The following is a 20,657-nucleotide window of genomic DNA, read 5'->3' on the forward strand; positions in this document are numbered from 1 at the left end:
TGGTTTATGTGCAGACTGATGCTCTGCAAAAAGGATTAGAAAATCTGTTTGATGGCAACACACACAAGAGCACAAGAAACAAACGTTAGTGTTAGCAACAAAAGATTATCCTAAACAGGCATATCAAGAGAGATATTAAGCATGAAATAGAAAGCATATAAACATAGAATGAAATAGCTAATCAAGATGCTCATAGTTGCTCCTCCCTTGTTCCTCTCCTCTCCAAGTCCCAAATGAGTGTAGCTCTCAGCTTTTAGCACTAGCCATGGATGCCATATGGAGATTCAAGATGGTTGAATATGATAAGCAAATGCTATGCAAGTGTAGATAGTGATGCTATGAGAAAGCTCTATGCTAATACCAGTATAACAACAATACTCTAAATGCTTCTCCTTTTGCTTGAGGAGAAGGGTTCTATTTATAGAAGAAATAGGGAAATGAAGGGTTAAGATTGAGCAATCTTAACAAGGGTTAGGATTGAAAGTTGGGGATCCATGTGCACAATTGGCACCAATAAAATGGTGACAAGTTTCAACATAGGATTGGGTTGAGAGAAGAGGTTGGAGGCATTAAAGGCCTGAGAAGACCTCATGGTTATCTAGAAGGTAAGGGTCAAGTCTAAATTAAGATTACCCATTGGATTAAGAGTTAATCCAAGGATAAACCTTTGTGCAAATGATTAAGAGATAATCATGGTCAAAGCATTAAAGGCTTGATGAGACCCTTGGGTTGGGTAGAGGTTGAGTCAAAACAAATGTTTTAACCATGTGGGAGGGTTTGAGGTAACCATTAATGGTTATTGGAGACTTTGGGGATTAAGTGGTTGAAGGTTGAAAGCCTTCAATGGTTATCAAAGACTTTGAGCCATTTAGTGGTTGAAGGTTGGAAGCTTTCAAAGGTTATCCAAGACTTTTAGGGTTAATTTGTTGAACACACAAAGCATTAATTGCTTTTCAAAGACTTTGGAGTCTTTGAGAAGTGACTCCAATTTGCTTAGGAATGTGACAATATTTAAGGGATGAATTTAGGCTAATTAGGAAGGGTTTAGAAGAATCTAGAAGGGGTTTAGGCATACAAGTGGATTTTGTAGGAAAATGCAAGTGGGAGAAATTTTGGTATTTTCAATTAAAATAAAATCATTTATTTCAATTAAATGGTGTAAGTTGAATTTGGATAAATATTTAAATAAATATTAATTTATTTAAATGAGAAAAATGAAGATAAAGCATTTAAAATGCTTGAAGACTTTGAGGGAAACCATTAAAGGCTTGAAGACTTTAAGGAAAACCATTAAAGTCTTAAGAAGATTATAGAAGGAAGCCATCAAGTTTGAAGACTTTAAAGCCATCAAGTTTGACTACTTTAAGGGAAACCATTAAAGGTTTCAAGTGGGTGAGGATAAATAGGATTTTAAATAAATAATTTATTTAAAATAGTTGTGCAACTTGCTTTTGTAGGAAAATACAAGTGGGTGGAGGATAAAGGTGATTTAAATAAATGATTTATTTATTTAAATGTGAGAGGTGGGATTTTGGGGGATTTAAATAAATATTAATTTATTTAAATGTGAGAGGTGGGATTTTGGGGGATTTAAATAAATATTAATTTATTTAAATGTGAGAGAAGATTTAATTAAACAAATATGATTTATTTATTTAATTAATGGTATGAATTTGGTTAAGTGAATTAAATCAAATAAATTGAATAATTTATTTAATTAATAGGAGAAGAGGGTTAAGATGAATTAATTAAATATTAATTTAATTAATTATTAATTGATGGTTAAATAATCAAATAAATACTAAGTATTCATTTAATTAAGTGGACAGATTTATGTGACTACACAGACCATTGTGCCCAACCAATGCCTACAATGTTTCTTCTTAATATGCACTTGTCGGGACGATACATTATGAGTTCTATGTTGAGATCCATATAGATCTTTCGATGTGAGTCTAGGCTGAGCATACGGCACACTATATATTAAAGGTAATAATAATGAACGCAATCTCATTCATTAACTATTGTGTTAAATTAGTTTTTGTGGTATGATCCAAACAGGATCAAGTGAACTAAGGAACAAGAAATTATGTTTTTTTCAATATTTGAAACTGTGCAAGTACCTGCTGTTTTTTCACAGACAAATTTGCCACCTGTAGAAAGCAGCAAAAATGTCAAGTTGAACCAGCAAATACATAAACACACCTGTGAAGTAAACGCCACAGGAAAAGAAATACTGCAGAAAGTTATGAAAATGGCATGGCACAAGGAGCAGTTGGGGACATGAACAGTCACAGCTTTTTACACATCACTTTCAGTCTTGGAGGCTCCCAATGCATTAGAGGATCACACCAAAGATTGTTAGAACTTAGAAGCCAGTTTTGAACTTCTTGTAATGCAGAATAAGTGTTTGGACACTATTGAAGCACACAAAAAGGCAGATCCAGTAAACAGAGATCCAGACACAGTAAGAAGCAACTTGAAGTTTTGAACACCCCGCTTTGTATTATTTTCAAGTAATACAGATATGTAGACACCCTATTCGCACCTACCAAGATGGTTTTCTCTCCAATAGTGGGGCTGTGTTGTGTTGAATGCTTTTCCAAGTTTTAATTTCCAATTTTCATAGCTTCCAAAGGATTGAAACAGTTCTAGAACAGAGCATAACAATATTGTAGTGATTTGTAATTAACAAAGCATAGTTTGTAGTAAATTAAGGATCCATAAAATGATAAATGTACAAAATCCTTTTTTAATAGTTTATCTCTACCTATTCAATGAACGTAATGCTTCATGTTCAAGTATTTAATGTAGAATTAAGTAGATGCATCCTAGCTCAGAGAAATAGAATCCTTCATGCTGACTACTTCTGTTTTGTATTCAGGCACTTATTTTATGAATCTATTATTGTGCAGATTTAAACATTATTGAAATTTCAACAATAAAAAGCAGCTGAATGGATTATTCTTCTTAAAAGAAGACAAAAAACATCTAATTTACCCGATTAACTTGAAATGATTTTGTCTTTCTCTTTACTGTCCAAATCATATATGGTTTCTTACCTTCAATCAATCGTGATACTAGTGGCCCCATTATATTGGCTTCTGCCATTGTAATGACATCATTATCGCTCTTTGGCAAATTCTCAAGTATACAACCGACATTTTCAGCAAACTCCTCTTCCTGAATAAGAGTCACAAGAAAGAGAACTGCATTTCGTGCATGACTGATTTTTTCAGCAGTGTCTTGATTTTCCGACAGTAACCTCATCAAGTATACAGCTTGAGGAGCTGCCTCCTTTTGCCGTGCAAGGCAATGAACAATCAAATCAATAATTCCATTTTCCACCATGATCACCTGTAAATAGCCAAAATCATATGAAATTTCATTGAAAAGCGCTTTATAGGAAATTAATGAAGGTATATGCCTTCCAAAATCATAAAAGCTGAGTTGAAAAAGGAAAAGTAACAACTTACATAAGAAAAAAATTACACGGGAACATTTTTAAAAGACCAAACAGATGTAAGATAGGTCAAAGTAGAAAGTTTAAGAAAGTAGTCAACTTTGTAAGCAACTCCTTAACTTTTCATTTTGTTGCTCCCTACAAAGTAAGTTTGTACTTATTAGAGAGCGAAAAAGAGGAAAATGTTAAAAAAGATCTTAATATTGATTTTTTCTGAATTCAACAATACAACATTAAAGATTTTGATAGAGGAATTGTGAATTGTTCAAAGTTGTTTCAAGCAAATTTTGATCACATAAAACAAGAAAAATTATGGATTCCAACTCAATGCATCTGCACTACAGAAATTAAAGACAATTTTATGGCACAAGAAAGTGGATTGTTCAAGATTAGGATCATTTTATTTAACAGACCTATGAGCAGATGTAGCCCCATGCAGGTTCTTGAAAAAGTTGAAAGGCCTTCCTCCTTGTTGATTTTATCCATGCTTGAATAGCAGGTAAGCCAATTCCCAAATTCTTCCAAAACCTTTTCATCCAGTAAGTATAGGCTTCCTTCTAGTAAGTAGAGGAGATGGTCTGGAAGCCTTGCCAAATCCCGAGGATTGGAAACAACTATAGAGGCTCAGTTGAAATCAGAAACCTGAAAGTTCATGAAGATTAGACTCCAACCCCAAAACCAAGTCCACCTTCTTGACATGTAAATCCTGTCTAAGAGGATGAAAATTTGACAAATGTAACATCGAGCACAGAACCCTACTCAGAAATATTTCTAGTAAGTAGAGATGGTCTGGAAGCCTTGCCATAGCCAGAGCAGTGGAAACAATTATAGAGGCTCTGTTGAAGTCACAAAACTGAGAGTTCGTGAAGATTAGAATCCAACCCCAGAACCAAGTCCACCTTCTCAACATGCAAAGCCTGTCTGAGAGAACGCAAAATTCACAAATGAAACATCCAGTTCAGAATCATACTCAGAAATCCTTCGGTCATTGCTTGTTAATCTGACCAATAACATATTTGTATTTGCCCAAAAACCATAGTACCTGCAAGTGGTAGGGTGCTCTTGGCAAATCATAATATTAGGACACGACATATGGAAAAAGAGGAAAAACTAGAATCTTCTTTATTATGATATTGCTATCAGAATTCAACTGTGTAGTGTTTGAGTCAAACTCATTGACCAATGTTTCATGAGTAGTGGTTCGCGAGAACCCATCTCTCATGAGAATGAATGGTACACATAGCACTCATTGCATCTAGGTGATGCTCCTAGAAGTGAAGCATTGGGCCTTCAACGTTGCTAAGATTTGTTTCAACAGCAGGGGAGCCTCACTTGAATTGGTTCACGGCACTTCCCTGCGGCCAGCACATTGATAGATCATAGGACCATGGAATCAAATTGTGCCTCCCCTCTGTTGCAGGACAAGGTAAAAAACTGTGACATAGAATATGACAAGGCTTTATCATGACTCCCAGAAGAGGCTGTAATGGAATTGTAGATATTTATCACTACATTTTTTAATCTTGTAATTTTGACTTTGTTATGGTGAAAGACACCTTGTTTTCCATGTTCCAAGCCACCAAAGGTAAAAGTTTCCTTTTGATGAAATTTGGCTGCCACAAACCACCAATTTCATTTATCTAACAGCCCTAGAGAGTATAGATTATTTTGTTCTTTTGCTTCAAGAGTTCTTGTTTGCCACTGATCTCATCCACCCAAGGGTCCACACCAAATCATAAGGAACTAAACTATTAGGAAATTAGGAGGTTGATCAAACTATTTCCTAAATAACCTTATGAAACAAAAACCTGTATACAAGCTTACAAAATAACCATAATGCAAAGGTCAAAGATATACCACAAGATACACCCTAGGAAAACTCTCATGAGAGAAAACCCAACCTTAAAAAGTATCCACACTCAATGTATTATTTAGCAATGGAAAACTACAAAACACTTACAAAGTCTCAATAAATACTTTTGAAATATTAAGTTCCTCCAGTGCATCCTCTATGTATTAAAGTGTAATGGGTAACCGTGCAACCACACATCTCATGCTATGCTTCACATATGCACTCTTCAAGAGAGCTCAATAAAATGACAACCCATCCAACCACTAAACATGTGCTTGCTTATATAAAATCAAACTCACACAAAAGCACTAATTGGTATTGGCTAAACTATGTGTCTCAAAACCATTAAAGCACAAAACCATCGACCCCAACATTTACTTTTTGATACTAAGTTTTTCCAATATTAAATATTTTTTCAATATACAACCCACACATGAAATATTTAAGGAATGTCCCATACAAATTTAAAAGTGAACCCAAATAAATATTTAATGTGGCTGAACACATCTCCAAAGATACACCACAAATAAATATTTATTTTACATAACTATAAAGTTTATTTTCTTGTGCGAGGTGCACAACACCCTTTCTCCTAACATTCTTCCACTTGTTATATACATTGCATAATGGCCAATCGATTAAATGAATCATCATAGCCAACCATGTAACCACATGTGTCTCTAGCATGCTCTCATGCTCCATCAAGATACCTACAATAACATCCAAGGTGACCACCATCTCAAGCAAGAACTCCTCTCATCCTCCAACATGCCACATATAGAAGAAGAGGAACAAGCCAAAGGGAACATGCATCAATCCAAAGAGCACAAGCATCAAATCCAAATGATAACAAAGGCTCCGAGCTGCCACCAAGGAAAAAACCCACATGACTAGAAATAGCAACCATTGCAAATGCTAATACACTCAATCATTCACCTCCAAAGGTATCCAAAACCATTAGTAAAACTCATGCCAACAACATATCCAACCTATAAATTGCAATCAAAAGCTCCCTCTATAAAACATGTTAGTGAAACACACACAAATCTAGTAACTCCCACTGCATGGTAATGTCAGATCTGAAAAATAGATCAAGGCATACCAAGCCTACCAATCAACACTCAAACCAAGGTGTGGCTAGTAATCAAAACCATGTGGTAAGAAAGAACAATCACAATCATATACACATGCAACGAAAAACCATTGCATACTCCCTCACAACCAGTCACCATAATCTCTCAAGCTTTCCACATGCAAAGCATGTGAAAATGAACCTCCAAGAAGTAGCCATAAAACAAAGAAAGAATACCTACAAATCATATCACATAATGTGTCCTACTAACACATCAAAGTGATAAGTTGTGCCGAGTAAGATCTCCTTCACAAAATCACTACTAAAAAGCCTTAACACCAAACCATTCAATCTCATAGATCAAACAAAGCATATGCTTCTCATATAACTAACAAGGATGTAAACCTTTATAAACAAGGAAGATCAAACTCAAATCCAATCCCAAAACTAGAAAATCAGCCCAATAACATCTCCTAAACTCCTCATAAATGACATCATAAAACAAACTCATATGCACAAGGAGATAAACATGTCAAACACTCCTAAAATGAACCCTCCAAAACTAACCAACATAGCTCAAGATCCATACACATAAGAAGACAAAGCATAAAACATAATGCATCTCAAACAAAGTGGACAAAGCATAAAACATAATGCATCTCAAACAAAGTGGGAAATATCTATTAGATAGATATCTCCCAAGTAGACCAAGAGTGGGGAATGAGATTGCTCCTCCAAGATACATCAAGCCACAATGACTCTCCCCACAAAGAATCTTCTCTTGCGTCCATCATGAATTTACATTCATATCCAGGTGAAGGCTCCTTGGTCTTTCTACTAAAATCTCCAAAGAGTAATTGTCTAAACAAATGTCTCTAAACTCAAGAGAACTTCATTCTCACCTTGGTCTCCAAGTATCCATGAGTGCATACAATTAATCAACCCGCACTAAAACCCAAATGCAACACTGCCCTATCACAAAGCTCCCAAGAAAAAGATCAATGTAGTCAATACCAAGATAACTAACCAAATCATTGTCAAAGCTCCCACTGCAATCCAAGAACACATCATGACATCAAGATCTATCATTTCCTCTGCAATCCAATGAACATATTCTGCTCCCAAGAGCAGTTGTATTATGCCAATACTCTTAACACATAATCAAGAGTCCACCAAGGCACAATACCAAATATCCTCTCAACCAAGGATCCCCTTTCAAAATCAGCAAGTCATTAACTAACACCTCAATCAAAGACTCCAAGAGCCCTCCATCGCTAGCAAAGATGTCAACATCTCCAATCATATGAATATGACCATCTCTTGGCAGTGGACCTTGAGATGTCAAAGTACTCTAACTATATACAAGAATCATGATCCAAGAGTTTTTCTATGACACCAACAACGAGTGCGAAAGATCGTCCATCACCAAGTGATGAAACATGTCACTGCCAAAGCTTCCATTGAACTATGATTTCAAGCTATCCATGGCATCATGATGATCAACTCCTAAATGAAACTCACCCATGGTCTAGAAACTCTAAAAAACAATACTAAAAGATCCAAAAAATAGAGTAGAACTAAGATCTCCAAGCCAAGAAGATAAACCACCACTAAAACATCACTTCTCAAAATCTCACACTAAAACATTGTGATAAACAACCATACTACTAGTCCCAATAACCAGCTATCCAAGCACTATAATCATTCATCTTCCATTCCCGTACAATATAGCAGTGTACAAATGACCATAGGCAATGTCAACTAAATAAGTCTACATCAACATTGAAAAGGATCTGTGAATATAGACAATTCACATCTGAGTCATAAATATAGACAATTCACATGTGAGTCATCATTGCAACCAATGGTTGGCCAACCCACAAAATGACATAACTCATAGATCCCAAACGAATGCAACATGCAAACTCACCATCACATCAATAACTTGTGAATTGAAATAACAAAAATGATAACCTATAGACCTCTCGTGACTCAAACACCAAATCAACTTTAGAATCAATTTGCCACATAAACAAGTAATCAAGAAAACAAACAAGCATTCAGAAGATAAGAACAACCTCCTAAAATTGGAACACGCCACAACCTATAATCATGAATCAATCAAATATCACAATCCAATCCTATCAACTAAATGCATGATTGTACATGGCCCCATAATCATCACCATTGTTGCACATGTACTCAACTCTCAATAAACTAACTCCTAGTCTCACATGCATAGCAACCATGTCCTCAAACCAAAAGACAATCTAAACACACATCTCCACCAAAGTCCATATTCTAAAAAAATTGTAAATTTGTATCAAAGAACATCAAATTTAATAACTTACTATACCATCCTATTGGTTTCATAAAAACATGCACACCCTCAAGTTTCACCCACAAATTTGTTTGGATGCTCATGCAATTACACCTCAAATCTCAAGCTCCTACAAATGTTCAAACAAGTATTAACCTCTCTTTGTTCATCCAAGTGAAAAACTAAATGATCCATTGTGTAGTGCACTACAAATGTTCTTCATCGCTTATCCGAAATTCATAATCTAATTTTGTATGCTCAAGATATCACATGTTAATCATTTTGGAGAAATGTTAGCTTCAACCACCAAAATATGATGCCCAAACCTGTACCATTGTGTAGTGTTCAAAGGTAATTACATCTATATGAAGTCAAAAGATTAGTACTGTGACTAAAAGGTATGCACCATGGAAGTAAAACACCCTTTAAGTGTTGTACAGAGCCAAATTGGGCCATGTCTATACAACTCACATCAATAGTGATGCAAGGGTGACTATCGAGCAATAGTAGCATGTAGGGGTGATGCACAAATTTGAGGTTAGTGGCAAAACCGACAAGTTTATCAAAACAATTTAAAAAAAATTCAAACTTTAATTGTGTGAAAAGCCTATGGGAGCTATGCGTTGGCCAATCTAACTAAGGGGAGAGACATGGAGCTTAAGGCCCTATAGGCCTACTAACTACTAGCAGAATCGACCATTGGTTGAAAAACCCTATCACAACTATCAACATCATGTTATCCACAAGGACCAAGGGTACAAGGGTCTATGGACCCCATACCACCCCCCATTTTAAAATATTTTTTCTATTGTGCAGAAATCTTTCATTTTTTTATATTTTTTCAAAAGATTTCTACACAATACAATCGTACGACCACATACAAGGGAGGGGCAATTTTTTTGCATCATTCCTGATGACAAAATCTTGCAAATTTTATATGAACCCTTATTGCCTCAAGCCTTCTAAATCCAATAGTGAGGTCTATTTTGGTCCAAAAGGTCATTTCTACAACTTTTCCTTAAAACCCCTTCAATGAATACCTGGTAAAAAATATTTTTCCAATAGCAAATAAACCCTCAAATCTACAACAATAACCACCACTCTACAACTCTCAAAACCTACACAACACGCTTTACACTTTGAAATATATAAAATCTCTCCAGCATTACCATGGCTTCAAAATTTTACCAAATTTGCTCAAACAAAGATTAAACAAAAATAAGGAGCTCTCACCTTCCTCAAACACAACCATAGCTCTAAAAGCACTTGTTAGGAAATTACCAAGTTGATCTTTTTAATATAACCCTATGAGAAAAAAGCATGTAAACAAGCTTATAAAATAACCATAATGCAAAGATCAAAGACATACCACAAGATTACATAATATATACCTTGGGATCACCCTCATGAAGAAAAAATTCAATCTCCCAAAACATTCACACTCAATATATTATTCAACAATGAAACATTAAAATACACTTACAAAGTCTCCATGAATACTTTTCAAATATCAAGCTCCTCCAATGCATCCTCCATGTGTCAAAGCATAATGGATAACCATGCAATCACACATCCCATGCCATACTTTTATAGAATCAAGCTCATGCAAAATCACTGAGTGATATTGACTGAACCATGTCTCAAAACCATAGGAGCACAAAACCATTGACCCAACATTACTTTATGGTATTAAGTCTTTCCAGTATTAAATATTTTTTCAATGTGTAACCCACATAAAATATCTAACCAATGTCCCATTCAACTTTACAAGTGGACCCAAATAAATATTTAATGTTGCTAAACATCTCTAAAGATGCACCATAAATGAATATTAATTTTTCATACTTAAAATAATTATTTTCTTGTGCAAGGTTTACAACACCCTTTTTCCTAACAAGAACCAGCCCCTACTATTGGCTGTTTCTCAGGGTTGGGGTCCTTCAATAATCGTATTGGTGTGCAAGGCACATACTAACAAAATATTTAGCTGTTGAGCAAGTGACCACATGGCATAACCATTGGCTCACAAAAGGCAATAGTAACATGAGGCATTGTTTTAGAAACTCTCAACCAACCGTTGTATATTCAAACTAATCGCTAGGGGAAGCCAAAGGGAAGCATGAAGAGAAAATGGTGAAAGCACTCACATCCCGTCCAATCACCCTAATCAACAATTGCAATAGTATTATCATGGTTGTTCATAGTTTCAAATCAAGGGCCCACATCCATCTACAGTAAATAAGAAAATGGATGTATTGGACACCATGGCAATTATGAAAAGAGAGTCCAAAATTAAGTCAACAGCCCACAGAATTCTAGGGTCAAAATGGTAATAATCCAATGCAGATTCAGCTGCCAGGTAATTTTGAATTAAAACATCAACAAACATGCGCCAGCATTAAAGATGTCATTAGGCATCTAATCCTCACTCCACTACAGTCTTAATGGTGGCAATTTCATGTGTTTATTGGAGAAATCAATGCAGATGGTTGACTTCCACTTACTGCCCAAACTAGAGGAATGGAATCTTAGTGATTTTAACGCACTAATTGGCCTCTATTTTTTAGGTTTCTGTTAAAGTTGTATAAATAAGAGCTTCTGGCTCACTGTTTAGGTTAGACCCAACGTTGCAAGCTTGAGGTTAATACCAAGTCTTGTCTATTAAACTTTTCTCAGCATTTTCTCTACTTGTTAAATCTGAACTCAAACCTTGATTCATGTGTCTCAGGCTTCAAGCCTTTTTCAGTATTTGCAAATTTGTATCAAGTTGAAGTTTAATATATGAAGCCGTGACAATCTTATTCTGTCCTACTACTATTATTTTATGTATGAATATTTACCTTGAACATTACCGGTAATGTGCTCAATCTGTTGTCTGCAGACTATTGATTCATGTGTTATTATACTTCAGTGATGGATAAGAGAAAAGATCTTAATCTTGGGACATCACCCTCAGTTAGCTAGGATTTTATTTCATGTTTTTATCTCCTTTCTCTTTTCTCTACAAGTGATTTAGTGAGAGCTCATTGAAAATCCTAAAACTCCAACCTTTAAACTTTGCTCCAAGAAACCCCAGCATTCATTGCATATTCCAACTATGCAAAATATGCCTCGAGCTCCAAGAAATTTCCTAGTTTAGAATACTAGAGGTCCTTTGGTATTTCCTTTAGCTCCTGTATAATATGGGACCAAATTCTAGATGCAGCATTGAAATCTCTTCCCCACTTCACTGGAGAGGATTTGCCCACATCAACTGAGCATCTCCATAATATAGTCAACTATTGTGCTATGCATAATATCGAAGAGAAAAGTTTAGCCTTAAGACTATCAGCTACATCATTCAAAGGCAAGGCACTAGCCTGGTACAGAAGCCATGCTCCTCATTCAATGCATTATTGACATGATTTGGGAGATACTTTATTCAACAAATTTAAGGGGAAGGGGATAGTGCATCCATTCTAGAGCAATTAACAACCAGCAAAAGGACACTCATGGAGAACCTTGATTGTTTCAACATAAGCTTCCAATTGAAGTTCATCCTCCTCCAGGTCTAGCATACATTTAATATTTTAAGGCATTTAACTCCAAAATTGCCACGTTGATCAAGTCTAGGGGATAAAACTCTCTAACTGCCGCTTATGGAATAGCCATTGACACTGAAAATTATCTCATTCAGATAGAAAGATTAGCCCCTAGGCCACCTATGCCTCTGTTTCCAAACATACATGCACCTGTTCAACCTTTAATTATTCAACCTAGAGTCTTTCAATCTCCTGTTGTAAATCCAATCATGACCCCAGCACATAACTCTACCCCAAAATAACATTTTACAACTCCTCACTCGTCTAAGAAGCTTGATGAGATGAAAAGATTGCTTCAACAATTTCTAATGAGGCAATAGTTCTAAGGAGGCAACAAAATGCTCAAAGGGCCCCATATCAGAGTAATCAAAAGCCTCCATTCCAACAGAACAATCACCAAAATAATCAATGACGCAGACCTCCCCAGGACAATCAAGGATACTAGACACCTACCTTCCAATCTAATAGATACCCAAACCAACCATAGAACCAGCTAATTCCTTTTAATGTGCTCTTCAACAAGTTTCCAACAATCCTATTAGGGATATCATTTCCATGCAAATAACCATGTTGAGAACCAAAATATGTGGTGTTTCCAACAATCCTATCAGGGCTATCATTTCCATGTATGATAAATATGTTTAGGATCCAAATATATTGGAGCTAGTGGGCAACCTTTCCCCTGTCCCCAGAGAATCTAAAGCTTTTATCCCTCTTATATATTATTGGTTAACCAATTGATCTTATATTATTTGAGAATTGCTTCATGAATCATATTAAGAATAACTATTAGACCAGAATATGGGTATAATTACTGGAGAAAAGACACCAAGTGAAAATAACCAGCTAACATTTGGTGCCTTAGCCAAACCACATACCTTAAGTTACTTTGCAAGGAAAGCTCCATACGAGATGGCTAAACAACGGTTATCAACACCACGATGTTTCTGAATTTCAAACAGATAAGAAATCAAGGAACGAGCAGAGAATTATAGTTATGCTCACTTAAATCCAGATATCAGTAGAGATCAGAATCTCCTGTATTATTTTATCTATATCAAAATAGTCTACTTGATGATGCAAGATTGTTTTCCATAGTATTTTCAAATGATTGAGTTAAAAAAGGTACCTTTTCTAACAAAATATAAGGTGACTACTAGAAACAAATGAAGAAGGAAAAGATGTGTGTTTAGAAATAGTGATCTAAGAGATAAAAAGGCAAATCATTCGATGAAAATTTTCAACTCTCCCCGCAAATCATATGTCTGAATACACGTTCACAATGATTTTCTAATGCAGTGAAGTTTCCAGCCAAAATCTATTCTAACTTGTCTTCAGATCTTTAGCTTTCCTATTCTATAGAAACAATTACATGATCCGGAAGCATTTTGATTAAAGTACCTGGCTTTCGCTGTTCTCTTTTGCAAGGACTGCTAGAGTAGAGAATGCTTTGACAGCCAACATGCTGGAAGATTTTGTCAATTTCACAAGCCTAGGTATGAGATTCTTATTGGCTACTTTATACTTATTCAAGGATTCCTCTTCACACAAGGCTTGCAAGTCTTGCACTGCCTTTAACTGTTCTTCTTCATTACTCTCCACATTGTTGAGAAGCTCGTTTGCATTTTCCAACCTGATATTGTAATTTCTCTCTCTCCATTCTGCAATTGATTGCTTCAGAGCAAAATTTGGTTTCATCTTACAGTTCTTCAACTCGACCCCTGTCGGACACCTGGTATGACCCTCTCCAAACCATCTCTCAATTGCAGAACGTTCATAGGTCTGACCAGAAGCAATCTGCACTGGATCCCTCATGACATCCTTGGTAATGGGGCAAATAAATGATTGTAAAGGAAGCATAGGAATGTCTCTATGGATATTATCAACCTTCTCATAAGAATCAATTCGAACAGGCTTACGCTTCGATGCAATCGCCTTCTCTAGAAGAACAATGAACTGTTCCAAATATAACGAGTGCACCTTTCCCCTCAATTCTACTGCCTCGGTCCTCTCCACCTTCAACTTAGCCAGTTCAGTGGAAAAAGCATCACTGTCCAATGCAATCCTTAAACTATCAGCAATTTGTTCTGCAAGCTTGTTGCTGAGAGAATAATCAGACACAATTGAATCAAGAGCCCCGTCATCAAACGAATTGCAGAGAATCCGATCCTTGGGATCCAGTTTTGGCATCCCCTTCTCTAACAATTCTTTAGCCTCCGAAACATGGAGTCTTAAGGCATCTGAAGAGCCTTCCAGTACCACGTTATCTAAAAAAACCCCAGATATCGCCGCACAATTTTTTACTTGATCTATTAGGGTTGAGCAACAAGTTAATAGATATAACGAAGACCTACCCAATATGTCATGGAGCAGGATTTCGGAATTCTTAACCTCGGCTTCCAGTTGAGTCATCTCCAAGGCAGTGTACTCAACGGGCATTGTTTCTAAATCTTTCTGAAGCTCCCTCATAACCTGGGCTAAACTCCTCAGAAACCCTGCAAACTGGAGAAGAATCCGATTTACAACATGCTCTTTCTTGGGGCAAACTTCTTCTGCAACTTTGGCTAATCTGCAGAGATTTTTATTCATGGTCTTTGCCATTTTTACAGTATTGGCAGAAGACGAAAAATTTGCAGTTTCCTCCATGGAATTTGGCAGAACTATTGTTCCCAAAGTTTCAGGAAAACTGTACTGTATGACTAAAAACAGAACCACCTCTTAACCACCAGCCGCCTCCTGTTCATTGGGGTCGTCACTTGAACCTGGTCTGTGCCTCATCCGCCAATGGCTCTTGACACGAACATGGGTTGATTGAATAATTTGGGTAGGTTCCTACTAACTGTTGATTTGGATGGCATTGACTGCAGGCGGTGAATAGGAGTCAAGCACCCCACAATACCCATTATTCAATGCTAAATCAAAAATATCGACTACTTTCGTCAAATCTTGTGGATGCGACTTGGCTCTATGAAGATGGATGAAGAGATGTCAAACAGTACGCGTTATTTTTTTGTTATTTTTTATTTACTGTTTGGCAGGTCATTTTTATTATTTGATTTATGTTTATTTTCGATAGAAACAAGTCAGCAAACATAGATGTCTGTATCTCGGTCTTTATATGGTAGATTATAACATTTACATCTAAACTATAAGCCTCTTTCAGTTAAGCAGTCACCTATAGGGGATCCAGAGGAAGTAAGATGATAAGGGTTGGAATCTTTACCTGGATTTTTTGGAATCCGTTAATGTATGGGGTAAGTTGGGTGGTAGGGTTCCACTTCCTCCCATGTATGGGGTAAGTTGAGTGGTCTGGCTCCACCTCCTCCCAACTCTCTTAGTCGTTGCCATTTAATGGCTTGTCTTTTTAATGTTTTATGATCCAAACCTTAGCTTTGTATGGACTTTTGGATGGTGTTATATCACCATTGTTTATGCACACCAAGGATGTACCTTTGACTATGTTTATTAACTAATTGAAAACTAGAATACAATAAAAAAATTATTTTTAATTAATTAATAAACATGGTTAAAGTTACATCGTGAGTGCTGCATAGAAATTGTATTTTATATCCACCCACCTTTTTTTTAATGTGTAATATTATTATATATATATGATAATATGAACAATTATTCACAAAAAATTGAGATATATATAATGACAGATAGTGTCATTTCATATTATAGATCCTTTTTCCTAGACTTCCATCATTTGGATACATATATATCTATACATTATATCTTACACTATCCCACACACATCTATCTTATTCAGTTTATTTTAAGATTTGCCTTCATCCTATATTAGTATGATTCACATTACTATACATCTACCTCTTATTTTACCCTATGCTTGTGCACCCCTATACATTCTTCTTATCAATGTCCATATTATATACCCATTCACATTTTTTAATTTGAAAAATCTAATTTGGACATTTCTCTCTATGAGCCAATTGAATACAATTTTGTGTAATTTATTATTTTGCCTTTGTATGTAAAGGCATTCAATTCACCTATTAGGCATTTATATTTGAAATAAATTATTTGATTACCATTTACTTTACATATTTTAATTGGTGCATTAAAGGAATCTAATTCTATAAAAATGTCATAGGAGCATATGCATAAGCAAACATTGTTGTTTTTATATTAGTCATGTGCATTTACATAGGTTGACTTAAGAGAATATGTCTCTTTGTGATATATATAGACCTTGAAAATATATTTATAAATATTGTCAATTCATAAATAGTAGGAAATGCAAAAAAAAGTGAAGGGACATCAAATAAAGTAAACTAGCAATTGCACTTTGGTGTGCAATGGGTACATTGAAAATGTGTGGAAAGGCACTAGGGAAAAAAAAATGGTCTATTTTTCAAATACATTTCTGCATCACATGAGGTCAATTAGCAGGACATTAAGTGATTGATGTTATTTATGCAACAAGAGTCTCAATGAAGAAGTTATAGCTTCAAATCAATTATACTTCCAATTAGGAGGATTTGAACGTGAGTGAAACTAAACCTACAAATCAAAATGATAAGTAGGTTTTATGACTGAAAGATTCATATTATTTTGTAATAGGGATGATAGAGAGAGGGAGAGGGAGAGAGGGGGGAAGTTAGGGATGAAAAGAGGAAGGGAAGAGTGTGAGAGAGAGAGAGGAGTAAGGGCATAGAGATAAAAAAATATATATTATTATTTATATTTAACAAAATATAATATATACAAATAAGTATAATATCTATGCAATTTAATAACATAATTAAAGATTAAGCATATATTGTAATAAAATATATTATATATAGAAATGTGGACTTGTGGGGAATGTTAAATGCAATTTTGTATTGTTATCCTTTTGCTAGACATAATCAAATCCAATATAATATTATTATTTTATATGAAAGAGTGCATAAATAGCCAATATAATTATGAAAACAAAATTAGGCCGAGGACCAACCAAAAATACATTTGTGAATTACATGAGATCAATTGGTAGGCCATTTAGAAAGTTTTGTTTGTGCAACATAGATCTTAATGGAGAAGTGATAGCTTCACATGAACTATGCATCAATTTACAAGGATCCAAACACGAGTGATTCAAAATCTTTGAATTAGGAAGACAATTAGTATCCACGAGAGTGAGAGAGGGTCAAGGAGTTGGGGGATCAAGATGGAGATTGAGATGGAGGAGAAGGAGAAAGATGTAAAGAGGAAGATAGAGCTAGAGAAGAAGATAGAGGAGATAAATGGATAGAGAGATAGAAAGAGGTAGAGAAAGAGATAAAGATAAAGATATAGAGAGACATGTAAATAGAGAGGAAGAGATATAGAGGGAGAGATATAGAGAGACATGTAAATAGAGAGAGAGAGAGAGAGAGAGAGAGAGAGAGAGAGAGAGAGAGAGAGAGAGAGAGAGAGAGAGAGAGAGAGAGAGAGAGAGAGAGAGAGAGAGAGAGAGAGAGAGAGAGAGAGGGGTAAAAAGGTAGACATAGAGAGATGGGTAAGAAATAGGGAGCAAGCGAGGGAGAGATGGGGAGAGGTAGAGAGATAGGTAGATGGGGAGAGATGGAGAGAGGAAAAAAGAGAAAGAGAGAGATAGAGATAATGAGATATAAATGGAGTAAATAAGAGAGATTGAGTCAATGACATATAGATGGAGAGGGATTGGAAGAAATGCAAAGATAAAGATCTAAAAGGACAAGAGTGAGAGATAAAGAAGTTGGCGTGGACAAGTAATAGATAGGGATCAAGAGAGGGAGGAGAGACAAAAAGATAAAAATAGAGATAGAGATGGATAAATAGGGAGTGTGAGTGTGTGTGTGTGTGTGCGAGAGAGAGAGAGAGAGAGAGAGAGAGAGAGAGAGAGAGAGAGAGAGAGAGAGAGAGAGAGAGATGGAAATGAAGATAGATAGGAGATAAAGCTATTAAATTTACAATGCATATAATTTAAATTGTATATATGTACAACTATAATTGAACATTAAAAATAATTACAACAATAACTTAATATTTATAATTGATCATTTTTATTGTAAAATACTAATAAGTATATGTTAATTTGATATGTATTATATTAAAATAAATTATTTCTCAATAATATAATTTTATATTTATATTTATTAAATTATTATAATATATTATATATTATATATTATATTTCTTATAACTTAATATAAAATATAACTATAATTTGTAAATTTAAATTGCACACATCAAACAAATTAATCTTAACAAGATAAATAGCTGAAATTAAATTAAAGTTTAAATGTAGATTTAAAATTAAAATAACATAAAATAAAAATAATAATTAAGAATAAAAAATAAATAAAAATACAACTTATTTTTTAAGTTATGAAAATTGAAATATATGTAATTAAATACTATAATTAATATATTGCCAATAACATTAACATTAATTGAATGGGAGATAAATTCAATATCAACAAATAAAAAAATTATAAAAATGAACATAAATATAACTAATTTCTTAAATAAATTAAATTTAAAAATTAATTTTAATTTTAATTTTAAATGAGTTATTAAAGATTAAAATAAAGTAAATTGAAATGAAAAAATAAAAAAGTTCATTATTAATATATTTAGTTATTTAATTCAACTATATGTTTAATATACAATTATATTTTATATATAGTTAATGACATAAAAGTTACACTCTTTTATTTCAAAATATTAGAGAATAGAAATACTCAAAATTATTTCATTTTGTCCAACCAAATAAAAAAAATCTTATTGTCAAATTCTTTTGGGCCCACCATTTCATAAAAATAAAATAAGAAAACCCCAACAACAAATGAAGCACATGCTTGAGAGAGAGGTGATGTTTGAGGCATATTGGAATCATATTGACAAAATTACTTACAACTATGATGATTTTAAACTATTTAATTTATGACGTGTTTCCAACTTTATAGCTTTATCCAATGGTTTATCCTCTTAAGGTTAACCCTCAAACTTAATAAGCATCTAATGCTTACTTAACATCCTCTCAATCCTCCTCCTAGTGACACTTGTCAACATGAGATTGGGTTGAAAACCCCACATGGATTGATAACTTTCAATTCTAACCCTTCTCAAGCCAATTCAATCTTAGCCATACATTTCCCTATTTTCTCTATAAATAGGAATCACTTTCTTCATAATCCATATCCAAGTTTTATGCATCTACACTATAGTCACATAGTATTTAGCATTTTAGCCTCTCTTTGATAAAAAGTAATTATATCATTTAGTAGCATCATAGCCTAGATTTATCATGTTTTGCATATCATGCTAGTAATATATCATGTTAGTTTCATTTCCATGCTAGCTTAATATCATATCAATATCATTTTCATGTTAGTTTAGCTTCATATCAATCTCATCATCTTGCACCATATCAATATCACAGTTTCATATTCATTATCAAAATCATCACTAGGATCTTAGTTACATTCATTTAGATCTTAGATCATACACTATCTCTCGTTCGTTGAGTAGTCATCCCAAGATCAAGTGCTCTTCCAAGCTGAGAGTCACCTTGAATCTAAGGGATCCTTGGAGATAGAAAACAATGAGACGAGCTTAAGATCTTTATTTCATTTGCTTGTTTTAATGATTTTGATCTATAACATAAATTTTGAGTGTTTTGTGTCTCTCTTGCAGGTACCACACTTCTTGGCATACATTTTTTGTATTCATCATGGGGCTCAACCCCATTTTTTAGACATGTCTAACTTTTTTTATGCAAGATGATCTACAGGAATTTTTTAACATGCATTTCCTTGGTTTAGCGCATACCTCATATTCTGTAGCGCACACATACATTGTTCTAGCGCATTCATACTCTTATGTAGCGCATACATACCCTGTTCTAGCACATGCATACTCTTATGTAGTGCATACCTCATATTTTGTAGCACATACATACACTATTCTAGCGCATTCATACTCTTATGTACCACATACGCACTCTGTTCTAGTGCATATACACTTTCTTCTAGCGCTTTTGTGTTGTCCTATAACGCATAAGTGTTGTTTTGTAGCACATTTATTCTCTGTTCTGGTGCATATTCAACAGAACAGGAAATTTGTAACATGGTTTTTGAAATTTAGGCATGTCTAGCCCACCGAGATTTTACAAGTTGCTGACTGATTTTTCCTTGCAGGTCTTAACAGTGGTTTTGTAAGATTTGAAGGAGACTAGTTAATTCTTTTTACTTACTTTCTTTAAAAGTTGGTTAAAAATAATTCACCTTTCATTTTTGCAAATTAAAAAAGAACCTCATTGTTATTCAATGCACATAAAAAGAACTTCACATTTCATTTGGGCTCTAAAAAGAATTACACTTCTTTCTTACAAGAGTAAA

General features: G+C 34.6%; 1 protein-coding gene across 1 annotated transcript in view; it reads right to left on the reverse strand.

The window, feature by feature from the left end:
- Window positions 1–15,267, reverse strand: part of LOC131033205 (U-box domain-containing protein 43) — a 31,331-nt gene extending 16,064 nt beyond the window's left edge. Inside the window, exons 1-2 of the mRNA XM_057964365.2 lie at window positions 13,690–15,267; window positions 3,063–3,357 (exon numbers count right to left, since the gene is read on the reverse strand). Coding sequence (XP_057820348.2) covers window positions 3,063–3,357; window positions 13,690–14,934 — 1,540 coding nt within the window. The 5' untranslated portion in view covers window positions 14,935–15,267. The remainder of the gene's footprint in view (window positions 1–3,062; window positions 3,358–13,689) is intronic.
- Between the last annotated feature and the right edge of the window lie 5,390 nt (window positions 15,268–20,657).

The sequence above is a fragment of the Cryptomeria japonica genome, chromosome 6 (genome assembly GCF_030272615.1).
Source record: "Cryptomeria japonica chromosome 6, Sugi_1.0, whole genome shotgun sequence".
Lineage (NCBI taxonomy): Eukaryota > Viridiplantae > Streptophyta > Pinopsida > Cupressales > Cupressaceae > Cryptomeria > Cryptomeria japonica.